Source organism: Chenopodium quinoa, unplaced genomic scaffold (assembly GCF_001683475.1).
Source record: "Chenopodium quinoa cultivar QQ74 unplaced genomic scaffold, ASM168347v1, whole genome shotgun sequence".
Classification (NCBI taxonomy): Eukaryota; Viridiplantae; Streptophyta; class Magnoliopsida; order Caryophyllales; family Amaranthaceae; genus Chenopodium; species Chenopodium quinoa.
Window position 1 is genome coordinate 2,939,006 of NW_018743391.1, and position 14,599 is coordinate 2,953,604.

General features: G+C 29.8%; 1 protein-coding gene across 1 annotated transcript; it reads right to left on the reverse strand.

Annotated features, from left to right (window-relative positions):
• Positions 1-1,758: 1,758 nt before the first annotated feature.
• Positions 1,759-7,421, reverse strand: LOC110738783. Its single transcript, XM_021919217.1, has 8 exons — positions 7,388-7,421; positions 7,149-7,299; positions 4,730-4,822; positions 4,429-4,635; positions 3,919-4,077; positions 3,329-3,382; positions 2,705-2,842; positions 1,759-2,478 (listed from the first exon to the last, which is right to left on the reverse strand). Exons 2-8 carry the CDS (start codon positions 7,296-7,298, stop codon positions 2,116-2,118), a joined length of 1,164 nt encoding a protein of 387 aa, XP_021774909.1. The 5' UTR covers position 7,299; positions 7,388-7,421; the 3' UTR covers positions 1,759-2,115.
• Positions 7,422-14,599: the final 7,178 nt, after the last annotated feature.

Sequence of the window (14,599 nt, forward strand, 5' to 3'; positions counted from 1 at the left end):
AAGTGGGCCCCACATGACGTCATTAGGCAGTTGGGAGGCAACTAGGTGGGAGTTTTTGTTGTTCTACAAAATAGAAGGTGGTAATTTTCAAAAAAAAAAAAAATAAAATAAAATGTGATAATTGTTAAAACGAACATAATAGAAGGTGGTAATTGTCAAAATTTCGTTTAAATTTGAATATTATCATCATTTAGTTTATGGGGGGTATCAGGTATGTTATACGTGTAAATGTGTAATGAATTGAAATTTTTTAAGTTCATTGATACTTAATTCATGCATGTTTGTGCATAATCTAGGCGCCTTGCAATCTTGCCGGTAGTCTATGGAAAAACGCATGTCATGGAAACGACACTCAAGAGCAAATATTTTGTACCCATTTGTGTAGCAATAATTATTATTGTAATAGTATTGATAGCCTATATTTTTCGTTATTATTATTTAATAGGACATTATATCCAGCGCAAATTATCTGAAAAATTATATAGGAGATTTCCATTAGATATATACTCTGAAGATAGGCAGACAGAGTTTAGTAACGTAGATTGTGCCATATGTATTTATCCGTTTGAAGACGGAGAATTGCTTCGGATTCTTCCAAAGTGCAGGCATAACTTCCATTGTCACTGCATTGGTGATTGGTTTTCGAAATGCGATTGCCGGTGTCCAATTTGTAAATATGATTATTCCGAGAGAAATTATTGTACCCTCAAGTATATTAGATTTTTTCTTTTTGGATCCCGTTAAGTTGTAATACATTGATTTTGTTCTATGACATTATTGCATCAAATATTTTTATCTTATGAAAGAATACAGTAATTCTTTTCAAGTGATATGTAATTTGGTACTAGAATTGAACTTGAATTGTTCCAACGTCGTTTGCCCATATATATATTGAAGAGCACATTACATTCTATGATACTAAACGCTAGTATAGGCTGGAAGTAATTAGGAAATCCCAATAATGTATTTTTTCATAATTAAGTTTTTTACTCAATAATAATGTCAATCTTTCAATCAAAATCGGCTAAAAGAAGTGATGATTCAATGAATGTATAGCTTTATAAAGACTTGGAGACTGCTACAAGGTTTCTTTAACCAATTTGAGCTACATGATATGGAGTTCTCATACTTTTTAATTAACAACATATAATAGTCGGCAAAAATTAATTAAATCACAATTGAAACTAATTAAATGACTACTGAATTAATTGCGGTAATTTAAATTATTGCTTTAGACCTTAGTAATGTTTGTCGTAAGGACTCTCAAGGGCATGTTTTCTTACGTTGAAATTCAGTTCAGTTCAGCTCCTAATTTCCTTCTCTTATAAAATAATTTAGTTCAGTTCAGTTCAGTTCAGCTCATTTCAGTTCAGTTGAGTTCAGTTCAGTTCAGCTGAGTTCAGTCAATGAGAACAGGCCCTAAGAACACGGATTCTTAAGAAATGGAAAAAAAAAATGCTTGTTACACAAAAAGTACGACATTCTTTAAACATTCCTATCAAATAGTCCCGCCTCCTAAAACGCTGAAATTACGAAATTTCATTTACATAGATAAAAATTTCATTCCTATCAAATAGTCTTACGTGAGTCCGTTCTACGCAAAACCTTCTAGTAAAATTATATTTATAAAACTTTTATTTATATTATGGGTTTGGGCCAATTTAATTTTCATAATCACATTAGGCACTAAAAAAATGAAGCTAAATTAAATTCAAATTGGATCAGATTATTTGGTGTGGAATACACATCAAATTGGATTGTAAATTTGAAAATTGATTTTTTTTCCGTTGAATCAGATTGGATTTGACGTAAATCCAAACTAAAAACTGAATGAGACCCCTTTAGAAGGAGTTAAAAGGCAATCTATGCCAATTACTTGAAATAGAAGGAACAATAGCTTCATCTATTGATGAAATCCTTTTCCATCTAGTCAAAAAAAAAAAAAAAAAAAAAAAACGATTTTGCCCAAAATTGATATTCAATAGGCGTAGAACTAAGATTTTCAGATCATTTGCTTACCGATATTAGGAAAATTGATATGAAATTTCTTGAAAATAAAGTTGAAGAAATTTATTAATGTTTATCAATAGAAATAGTAGCACTACGTACATTATATTATACTGGAGTAGTACCGCCATAGAACATTATGCGTCCATATCTATTAGACCATCCATAATCAGTGACTGTATATTGTGGATCATCAGTATACGTTTCAGTTTCAACAGGGTTATAATCTTCCTTTAAATTTTCATCCAACACTGTAACTCCAAGAACATAAGCAGCATCATCTGGAGACGCGATGCCTTTGTAACCGGATCCTATAGGTGGTAAAGGTTGATCGACAGGGCCATATGCTTCGCCACCAAATGAAACAAATGTTGCTGAATTTGCCAATCCATTGAATATCTTTCCTGGCCAAAACCCTTGTATGGTGTTTTCAGTCCCTATTACAAGCCACCAATTTCCGTCTTTCGGATCCTTAATAATTACACATCAAACATACCAAGCATATATATTATTAGCCCTCAATTGACCAATTATGCAAAATATAAAGATTACATTGAAATTATATAATTTTCTAGAAACAACAAATCTTATGCCCACTAACCCAGTGGAATATATAAAATCAACAACTATTAAAAGAAAAACTTTAATTTAAAAGATTTTTAATACATAGCTAAAAACATCAAAGTTCAGTATTTACCTTAAATATACTGAGTTTTATACCATATATTTTTCCCCATCTTTTTGACATTGGTTCAAGCACGTCATCAATTGGTGCTTCTTTATTAACATTAACAAATCCAGAACATAACATATTGAAACAATGCGATGAACCACCCTAAAAAAACAAGAAAAAAAATTAAATTATATATTTTTGCTATAGTTAGCCTTTTAATAGTAAGCATTAATAGTACATACACATAATAAGACCCTGTTCTATTCACCTTAAAAAAAATATTAAGTAAAAATAATTTCAGTTCAGTAAAAATAAGTTCAATTCAGTAAAAATAAGTTCAGTTTAGTAAATTAATTTCAGTTCAGTAAAAATAATTTCATTTCAGTAAAAATAAGTTCAGTTCAGTAAAATTCAGTTTTCTTAAGGAAGAATCAAAATAGAAAATCTGTAAAAAAAAAAAATAATTTTAGTTTAGCAAAAATAATTTCAGTTCAGTAAAATTAATTTAAGTTCAGTAAAAATAATTTCATTTCAGTAAAAATAATTTCATTTCAGTAAAAATAATTTCAGTTCAGTAAAATTAAGGTGAAGAGAACAGGGCCTAAGTATATTAATTAAGATAGAAAAAGATAATTATCGTATACTTACATTGAAATACTGGAAAAGTCGAGTACGATTGTCCTTGTTTACTGCTGGATTGATCTATATTTATATGGAAAAAAGTGTTTATCAAGCTAAAGGTAATAAATTTAACTCATTTATTTAGCAAACTACAAAAAATACAAAAAAAAAAAAAAAAAAAAAGGACTAAAAAACGAATTAGCTAGCTAACTAGCATAGTGATAAAGTCTTTCTTTTCGTATCTAATTTCTATTTTAATTTACCTATCCTCAAATCATAATCATTGCCTACTTATAATCAATTTTTTTAATTTTACTTTTCGGCATAAATTGATATTATTAGATGTATAATTAAACCTTGTAGGGTTGGTTGCTTGGGCCAAACTTAATAAAAATCTACTAATTATATCATGGTATTTACAAATTTTAAAACTTAAAATCTTAAAAAACCTTTTTAAATGGGTCAAAACTGAAAAATTATAACCTCTGAAAACAAAAACACAAGACAAATTATAACCTCGAAAAGTTAATAAATAAGGCAAGTGAAATACTACATATTTATAGTAAACAATTAAAACAAAGTATGAATAATAAAACTTTGATTAATTGATGACTTACCATCCATCCCGCTTTTATTGTATCATCTCCATTCATAATTGTCAATCCACCCAAAGTATATTGAGAATCGCTAACTTTGGGGTCATGATAAGTGAATATACCTTTCGCTCCATGATAAATCTTTTTACTTGGATTAGGAGTTGTTTGAAGAACAGCAAACTGATGCGAAAACAACAAATAATTATGTAACAAGCTTGTATTCATTAATATGGTGATTTTTTTTTTTTTTTTTTACACGCTTGGATTCATGCTCCACCTAACTAACCCAGGCTAGTCTTTGCTCTTCATTTAATGATTAAACAAACAATAATCATCCAAATGTGATAGAGTATAAAACATATTCATGGGCATCGTACACCCAGAGACACATAATAATCTCCCATAAAGTTGGCATTTTGTGAACAAATTTTAATAAATGAAAAAATAATCTTGGGTGTGTAGATAACAAAATCTCTTAAAGCTAGTATTTAGTATGCAAATTTTACTTGGTTAAAAAATAAAAACACTTACATGATTTTCAAAATCATTACTTCTGGTTCTTGAAGTGTAATCTTCTGTAAATCGTTTCATTTTGATAAAATCATCCTTGCTCATTCTTTTAATAGGAATTGTTCCTGTTGGGCAGCCTTTACCTCTTGACTTCATATTATTAGAAAGTATCTCTCTTTCTTTGGAAATTGTTCGCTCTTCTTTAAGAGCGAAACTAGACGGTTTCATCTAAATGAATAATGTAAACATGCATAAATAAGACAAATGTACAGAAATAATACTTTAATATTTATATTGACAATATGAATGTATTCACTTGAACCTCAGGGTGGAATGTATGGTTTGCCAATAGTGGATGATCGAAAGCAGGCTGCTTATAAAAGTCTACACAATCATATATGTCTCCATATTCATTCTGCAAATAAGATCAAAATATTTAGTTTTTTTTTAGGCAAAATATTTAGTTTAATTTGTTACCTTTAAGGCTTTAACTTGTAAATTTTGTATAATATAATTATTTTTCCCTTCCAATAACTACCTTTTATGTTTCCATTTTTGTGAACGGCTACTTAAAATTTAAAATTTCTAAACAGCTACTCCATTTGTTTATTTGAGCTCTTATATGAATCTTACAACTTATTCACAACTTGAAAAAAAATTCTAAATTATTCCTAGCTAGTGCATATCCATCCTCAGAATAGACTTTTTCTTTTATTACTCCGATGTTTTTTTTTTTTTTTTTTTTTTTTTTTTTTTTTTTTTTTTTGAGAAAGGATTAGACATTGGTTTTTCTTCAAAGATAATCCCACGTCACTTATCTAAATATACGTACCAAAAAATTATTTATATTTAATTATTTTTCTATTGCCGCATATCTTTCTTTCTTAATGAAAAAAACAAATTGAATAATTAGAATTTATGTTTCTTTATTCATAAATTATTATAGATATATAAGGAAGCAATTTAAATAGAGGAAGGCTCCGTCCATTTCACCTTATTTTTGTTGAATTGAAATTATTTTTTGGAACTTAAATTATTTTTACTGATCTGAAATAAATTTTACTGAAATGAAATTATTTTTGCTGAATTGAAATTATTTTTACTGATTTTCTATTATATTTCTTCTTTAACTTTACTGATTTTTACTTAAGTGAAGTTATTTTTACTGAATTGAAAATATTTTGCTGAACTGAATTTATTTTTACTGAAGTGAAATTAATTTTACTAAAATTATTAAAACTAAACATTATCTTTTAGGTGAAGTAACAGGACCGAAGTATTATATCATGATACAAAGTATTATTAAGAATAATTATAATAATAAGAAATAAAAGATTATTTAAGAATAGTTAATTATTTGATTTAACTTTCCTTCAAAAAAAATTTATTTGATTTGACTTTCCTAATAAAAATAAGTTATATTCTTAAGTGTTTCTTATATTAAGACCCTTTTTTTTAGATTTTAAAACTTTAATTTTTGTCAGTTTTGGAAAAATAATGATTTAAGCTTGTAATTATATTGTTAAAAAGCGTTTAAATTTTTTTAGATTTTTTTTACAAAATTATCTAAATTAATACTTCGTAGTTTTTAAGAAATTTTGATTTTTAACACCAAAAAAGCTGAAATTAATACCAAAAAAAAAATTTAAATTAACACTACAAAAAATTTCAAAATTTGTATAGTACCACCACTTAACAATTTATATTATGTCATCCAAAAATCCGTTACAATGACACGTGTTGCCATGTTATTAGTTTTTTTTAAAAAATAAAAATAAAAATAAAATTCCTAAAACTACCCAACCACCCTATCCCCACCAACGCCACCCTCTTCTCCGCCCCACCGTGGCACACCCCCTCCCCCATCCTAAACTTATTCTACCGGTACCTTCCTCGTCCCTTCCCGGCCTCCAGCCCTAAACCACCCTAACCCCGCCAAACTTAAGGCCCTCTTCCCCAAACAATGGCCACGAATTCGGCCCCTATGTCGATTTAGGCCACTTAGCCCCATAATCGGCTGAATTTGTGGCTGTCTTTTTTTTTTTTTTTTTTTTTTTTTTTCTTTTTTAGGAAAGGGGCTTAAAATTGGCGGTGGTAGGGCGGTTTAGGGCTAGGAAGAGGGAGGGGTGGATTTCAATGGGGTGGGTTTAGGGCTCAGGGAGGGGGAGTGTCGGGGGTTGGCGGTTGTGTTTGTGTGAGGGTGGATCGGAGAAGAAGGTTGGGCTGGATAGTTTTAGTATTTTTTTTCTTTTTTGGCCAATAACAAAATGACACATGGCTCTATGGCCCCCACTTAACGGATTTTTGGACGGGATCGGTTAAATGGTGGTAAAACCTATTTTTAAAAATTTTGGCAGTGTTAATTTTTTTTTTGGTGGTGTTAGGAACCAATTTCAAAATTTTTTTAGAGATAAAAATCAAAATTTCCTAATTTTTAAAAGCGAAAAATTTACTTGCGGATTTGTGTCCATTAAACAAATTTGGACCCGATCCTACCTTTTTTTTTTTTTTTTTTTTTTTTTTGAACGGACCCCGATCCTACCTTTTACCAACCCTATTTGCAGTAATGAAAACTTTACCGATATTTGTTGACAAAATCACCAAATAATAAAATTGTGTCGTAACCAATGGTCAAGTTGATTTATAATGAATATAAATAAATCAATTAGAAAATTACCCAGTTGATCGAGAAGATATTTTATACTCTACAATAATACAATCTATAAAAATAAATAACTTACCTTAATCGTTGTAACACTTGTTTTCTGGAGGAGTTTAAATTGTTTTTCATAATCAAGCACCTTTCTAGACACACGATGACCGTTTGCTCCATAATTGAGTAGAAGTAACAGCAAAGCAACCAAGTACGCTAGACATTTTACAACCATCATACTGCAAATTAAGGTTTCATAAAATTAATTAATCAATAAGCCAAGAAACTATTTTAAAGTAAAATTATTAATTATTACCTCATACAAACCTTATAATTTTTCTTCTACCAAATGCAGCTCTTAATAGTATGACATTATTAAGCCTAGCTTGTGTTGTGTAATATATATACTCGTAAAAGAAAATTAATTTTTTTTTAATTAATAATGTGAAAGTATTTAATTTTTGTCACATGTCATTAATTAGAGAAGATATTCTATCCAAAAAAATCATTAAAGATATGGAAAACATTTAATAGTACATAAACAACATTAAATACAATTGAATGTTTATAAGAAAATCAATAACGTAATTTATTACTCTCTTCGTCCCCAAAACTTTGACCCTTTTGGCTTAATTTTAATATCAAAATGATCGTCCCATTTGCATTAAAATACTCACCAATTTACAACAATATTTGTGCAAAATTAGCTTCCCCATAAAATTTTATTTTTTCATGTATTTTTAATTCTTTATCTCTCTAGTTTTTACAAACCCCATGTAAATTTATCTTTCCAATATATTTTTATTTATTTTTATTTAAGTTTCTTAATAACCGCAAAATCGACCCAAAAGGGTCGAAGTTGAGGGAGTAAATGTTTTTACTAGAGTAAGAAAAATCAATTATTATCATTATTAAATGTTTATAAGAAACATCAATAATTATAGTTTATAATACTCCGTAGTATAACTTAGGCCTTGTTCTTATACGATTATTTTCAGTTCAGCTCTAATAAGTTCAGTTCAGTTCAATTCAGCTCCTAATTTGCTTCTCTTATAAAATATTCAATTCACTTTAGCTCTAATCAGTTCAGTTCAAATTAGTTCTAATAAGTTTAATTCAGTTTATTTCAGTTCAGCTAAGCTCAGTTCAGTCAATGAGAATAGGCCCTTACTCTATTAATACATTATACATGAGCGAAATTATATCAAAATCTGATGAATTCATTTCAAAAACTTTGAATTTTCACGAGGCGGCTAAATCTAGGGAATTCATTTTTAATTTAGATGTGAATAACGCAATAAATTAGAAGATGAAGTTGTGTTGCATATTTGCATGGAGTATGGTGTGAAGACAGATTAAAATCAATTCTTGTGGTGGGAGATTGTTGAAACTTGAACGTGAATGAAAACCATTCTTAATTTTCAGTAATAGAAAATAGTTTAACTTGTATTATCCTTGGCAAGATTACTACATGACGAATTAGAGGAATGCAAAATTAAAAAGAATAAGACCCCGTTTAATTCACCTTTAAAATATAATATTTAGTAAAAATAATTTTAGTTCAATAAAAATAAGTTTAGTTCAGCAAATATAATTTCCGTACAGTAAAAATAAGTATGACACATATATATACCTATTCAAACCAATAATTGTTACACATTTTGACGTTTTTTCATTGACGCTTTTGGAAAGGGTCGCTGGAATTTAAGTTGTAAGGCCCCGTTTGATTCACCTTAATTTTGCTGAACTGAAATTGTTTTTATTGAACAAAACTTATTTTTACTGAACTGAACTTAATTTTACTGAACTGAAATTATTTTTACTGAACTGAAATTATTTTTACTGTTTTTCTATTATAATTCTTTTTTAAGAAAACTGAATTTTACTGAACTGAACTTATTTTTACTGAACTGAAATTAGTTTTACTGAACTGAACTTATTTTTACTGAACTGAAATTATTTTTACTTAATATTATTTTTGTAAGGTGAAGAGAACAGAGCCTAAGTTGTAACACTAATTTGGTGTACTCTGAACAATTGAACTTGGTATAAAATGTTGCTTTTGTATGTCTTTCCCAAAAAAATACATTTATAGTTGCAATAGTCTGATTTAATTTCCAGTAGTTAGGTCTTAAATTTTGGAAAATATTTTTTATAAATCTTGAACCAAAATAAGTTTTGAATAAGTTTTCTCTCTTTTCCCGTATATATAAACGTTCTCTCATTCAGGTTTGAATAAGTTTTCCTTTGTCATTTTTTTTTTATTCATATACACACAATGATGTAATGATTCTATGGTCTTTTAGTCAAAATCTTGGACTGAATACAATAAAGTCATCTCCATCTGCAACACAAATTCAATTAAATGCTTGAACGGTTTCTCCTTTTTGTCCCTCCCTTTCTCGATCTTGCTATATTTTGTTTGAATTTTTAATGTAAAACTATTTGTTAAATTTTGGGTTAAAGAGCATAGTACAATATGTCAAAGACGTAGGGTTTTATTTCCTATGTTGAATAATTTCGATGTGGTATGTGGATTTGTGCTATTTAGCCAATTTAGGGGTTATGATTTGTTAAATTCGTCTAGATTAAATTATGATATTATATACTACCTCCGTTTCCGAAAGAACGACCCATTTGGCCTAATTTTAGTCCAAAAAAGAATGATCCATTTACATTAAAATACCCACCAATTTGCAATAATATTTGTGCAAAATTAGCTTTTCCATATAAAATTTGATTTTTCATGTAATGTTATTACTTTCTCTCTCTATTTTTTTACAAACCCCATGTAAATTTATCTTTTCAATATACTTTTACTTCTTCTTATTTAACTTTCTTACTACCCGCGTAATCAACTCAAATAGGTCGTTTTTTCGGGGATGGAGGGAGTATTAAAGATATAGGGTTTCTTAATCACATATTATGATATTATATATTAATGATATAGGGTTTCTTAATCACATATGTGGTAAGTATCCATTGAATAACATGAATGTTTTCACCCAAAAGACTATGCATTAGTGGATCTTTTTGTCGATTTAGCTAAATCACATATTATATACTACCTCCGTTAAATGTTATGTGCAACTTTGAAATATTTATCTCACAAATAATATCTCAAAGTTACACATAACAATAGACAGAGGTAGTATTACTCCAAATGAAGTTTTTTAGGCGATTGTTGATTGAATCTACGATATTATTAGTTCTAAGATGTTATCTACTTGAGTTGGTTTTGTAAGAATTCATAGAAATTGTTTGTAAGTATCTTTTGGTTATCTTTTATTAATGAAATCCTTTGTCACCATGTTAGAAAAAAATATTTGAGTTTGCCCAAAATCTATATCTATATTGGTAATCAAAGATATTAACAATTCAAAATATGCATCGGCAAGCATATTTATGTAGTGTTATCATATCTTGATAAAACTTTATTGCTACTTTAACATAAACTTTTATATTATGTGGCTAGCCACAATTTTTTTCTTTTTTTGGTAAAAATGGTCTTGGTCAGGGGTTACTAGTTCAATAAAGGCCGGGATTACTAGGTCAAACTGAGGTTACTCAATTAGTCAGGGGTTACCCACCCAACTAAGGCCAGGATATTTGGTTAAGGGTTACTCTGCTGGTCAGGGGTTACCCGGTTGGTCAAGAGTTATTTGGTCAGGGGTTATTCAATTAGATTAATATTTGTTATTACGATTAAAAATTAAATATTAAATTTAATTATAATTAGAAACATGTGCATCGCATTTGCTTAAAATATATAGTTGTATTCATTTCGGCTCATTTTCACCTGGTCTATAGTGCTTTTCCACGCACTAATCTTAGGAAACTTGTTAAGAATGAAATGTTGAAGAATTTTATTAATGTTTATCAATAAAAATAGCAAATAGTATCACTACGTACATCATACTGGAGTAGTACCACCGTAGAACACTATGCGTCCATATTTATTAGACCATCCATAATCAGTGACTGTATATTGTGGATCATCAGTATACGTCTCAGTTTCTACAGGATTATAATCTTCCTTTAAATTTTCATCCAACACTGTAACTCCAAGAACATAAGCGGCAACATCCGGGGCTGCAATACCTCTGTAACCAGATCCTATAGGTGGTAAAGGTTGATCGATAGGGCCATATGCTTCTCCACCAAATGAAACAAAAGTTGTTGAATTTGCCAATCCATTGAATATCTTTCCTGGCCAAAACCCTTGTATGATGTTTGTCCCTATTACAAGCCACCAATTTCCGTCTTTTGGATCCTTCATAATTACACATCAAACATAAGCCCTAAATTGACCAATTATGCAAAATATAAAGATTACATTCAAATTATATAAATTTCTAGTAAAAAAAAAATCTTACACCCACTAACCTCGCAAATATAATTAGAAATTGTTATATACACCTAAGTGTACCGTAAAACCGGGGTCATTTGCTCATGTGATACCTATTAAGTGCATTAATGTTTATAAGAAAATCAATAATGTAATTTATTAAATGTTTATATTGGAGTAAGAAACATCAATTGTTATTACTATTAAATGTTTATAAGAAACATCAATAATTAACCACTAGTAAATGTCTATAAAAAAAATTTTAAACTAAACACTATTAAATGTGTTTAAGGGCTTGTTCTCTTCCGCTTATTTTCACTTCAATTCAGTTCAATTCAGCTTCAATAAGTTCAGTTTTTAATTTCCTTCTCTCATAAAATATTCATCTCATTTCAGCTCCAGTAAGTTTAGTTTAGTTCAGCTCAATTCAATAAATCAGAACATGCCTTAAAAGACAAATCAATGAGCCTATGCGAGTAATAAACATTATCTTCTTTTTTCTTTTGTCTTACTCACTTATTATAGATACGCAATTTAAGAAGTTGTTGAATACTTGAATGTTATGGCCGAGTATACGATAAAGTAAAAGAGAGAATGTAAAAGGATGGCTTAGTGTAAGAAAAAGGTGAATAAGATAAAGTAAAGTATTATTTTTGTGGGATTGAAGTGGTAAGATGGTATTATGCTATTGTCAAAAAAAAAAAAAAAAAATGAAGTAGTAAGATGGTAAGGGCTATGTCATAAATAGAATAAAGTAAAGTGAGTAGAATATTAAACAACGATCTAAAATGGAAAGTGATTAGAACAAAATTAAAGAAGGGTGTACAAATCTAAAAAGGCACGTGCTATTATATTAATACAACTTACTCTCTATTAATACATGAGCGAAATTATGTCAAAATCGTCTATATTAATATACACACTAGATAAGGATACTTTATATATATATATATATATATATATATATATATATATATATATATATATATATATGCTCTTGTGAGAATTTTTCAAATAACTAGATCAAAAGAAGAGGTGATAGAGAAAATATCTTCCAACTAAGAGTCCAACTCAGTCAAGTGGATGGCTGCTTTCGAAAGCTTGGAAATGAGGGAAAGGTTATCTGATTCAAAGATCAACTTCTTGAAGACAATTCTTCGAGCAAGCCTTGCAACTAGTAGCAAAGCCTTAACTTCAGCCACAATCGGATCTCAATAGTTGCGCACCCTTCTTGAGGCAGAGAACAAAACAAAACCTTCTTAATTTCTTGCCACGACACTCGCACTTGTCCAGCCAATGTCACTCTAAGATGTGTCACAGTTAAATTTCACAAAGTCAGGGGGAGGAGCCTTCCAAGTCTTGGATGCCCCCATAAACCTTCATTGAGTACGCCAGTATATCAGCAGCAAGACGTTTAGAACGTTCAATTATGGTGCGGTAATCCACCTCCACCGCATTAAACACCTTATCACTCCTTCTATTCCAGATTTGCCAAAGCAAAATAGCTCTAAGATTACATTTGCTACTTGAAGTTTCCTTCCATTCCACCACCAAGTCTGCAAATAACATGTCCCCTTTCCACACAAGCTTCTCACATTCAACTTCCCTCCATATGTCACGTACAACATCGCAATCAAACAGGGCATGATGCTTCGTTTCAGGGGTGTTTGGACACCAAGGGCAATGCTTTTCCTCTGTCATGTGTCGATAATTAAGGTAAACCTTCACAACAAGGGTACCCGTACAAGCCCTCCACATGAAATGACGGACCTTGGGAGTATCCTCAAGACCCCAAATTGTAACCCAAGCTTTATGGTAAGCATCTAATTAAATCACATGAATAACCCTGTTATCCGTAATGGGACATGGTTTGCCCGTTACGAATACTGTATAATCAAATTAAAAAAAAATCCAACAAAATGCTGGATTTTGCACACCATTTTATTATTTTATGAGATGTATATATTTTTATACAAATATAGTATACAATTAATATTTCTTTCAAAAAAAGAATATACAATTAATATTAATAAACTACTAACTAAAACTTTAAAAGAACAGCTAAATTAAACCAAATCTCAAGTACACTTATTTTCCTAGTTTCAAAAAAAAATTACACTTGTTTCCTCTAAAGGCAGTAAAGGTGTGGTGCTCAAAGAAAAACTTATTCTGCATAAACATTGTTCTCTCAGGTATTTCCTCTAGCAGTAATCGCACTATCACAGCCCATTTGTTGCACTGAATCCTTAAACTACGAGGCTGCAATAGGTGCTTTCCTAGCAATCTGAAGAAGGCTCTCTTTTGCATCAGTATATTCCAACTGAATTGTCTGGATCTTTCCAACATAGAAGAGATGTCGACAATGCTGCAAAAAAAAAATTAATTTGATGAATTAGACCGGAATCATCATAAGACAATAAGCACTTGTAAGAGAAAAATGCAATAGTCGGTGAAAAAATAGACAACAGCAGAAGATAATGGTGCATACTTGACCAGAAATACCCCCATAATTGAACCACAAAATGACCCAGGATAAGTAATTATACCACATAATAAGGTATAACATTGTAATAACATTCCATTCATACAAGCAAAACCAGAGAGCCAAATAAAAATGGGTAAAACATATTACAGTACAACCCCAATCCAAATCAAGTACATAGGAGAAAATCATATTTATAAAGTGAACTCTTCAGAAATTAGACAACACAGTACACTGAACTCTAACAAATATATAGTCCCTTCACAAACATGGAGCTAGTCATAAAATTCAAATTGCACAGCAAATTTAACATCTTTATAAAGCTACTTTCCAAAAAATCATCCGGTTCATCTTGCAAAGGCAATAATGTACAAATGCGTGTAATTAGGACCAAATCTAAGCAGCTTAACTATAACTAGCATAACAAATCCTTAGACTTATACATTGAACCTCTAGGAAGCTAACCAACATTTTTGGCGTATAGAAAGTCACAAAAAACAATGATATAAACGAGATTCGATCTCGATAAGTCAACATCCAATCTAAGAAGACATTACACATCAATGAATTGAGCATGCATGCAAACTACTTGAACTAAAACAATGACAAATCAGTCATGCAATAGAAAATGAAATGCTCACAATTTCTCAAATAAATACTAACAAAAGCATATTTAACTGACAAATAGAAACAAAGCTATAATTCAAAA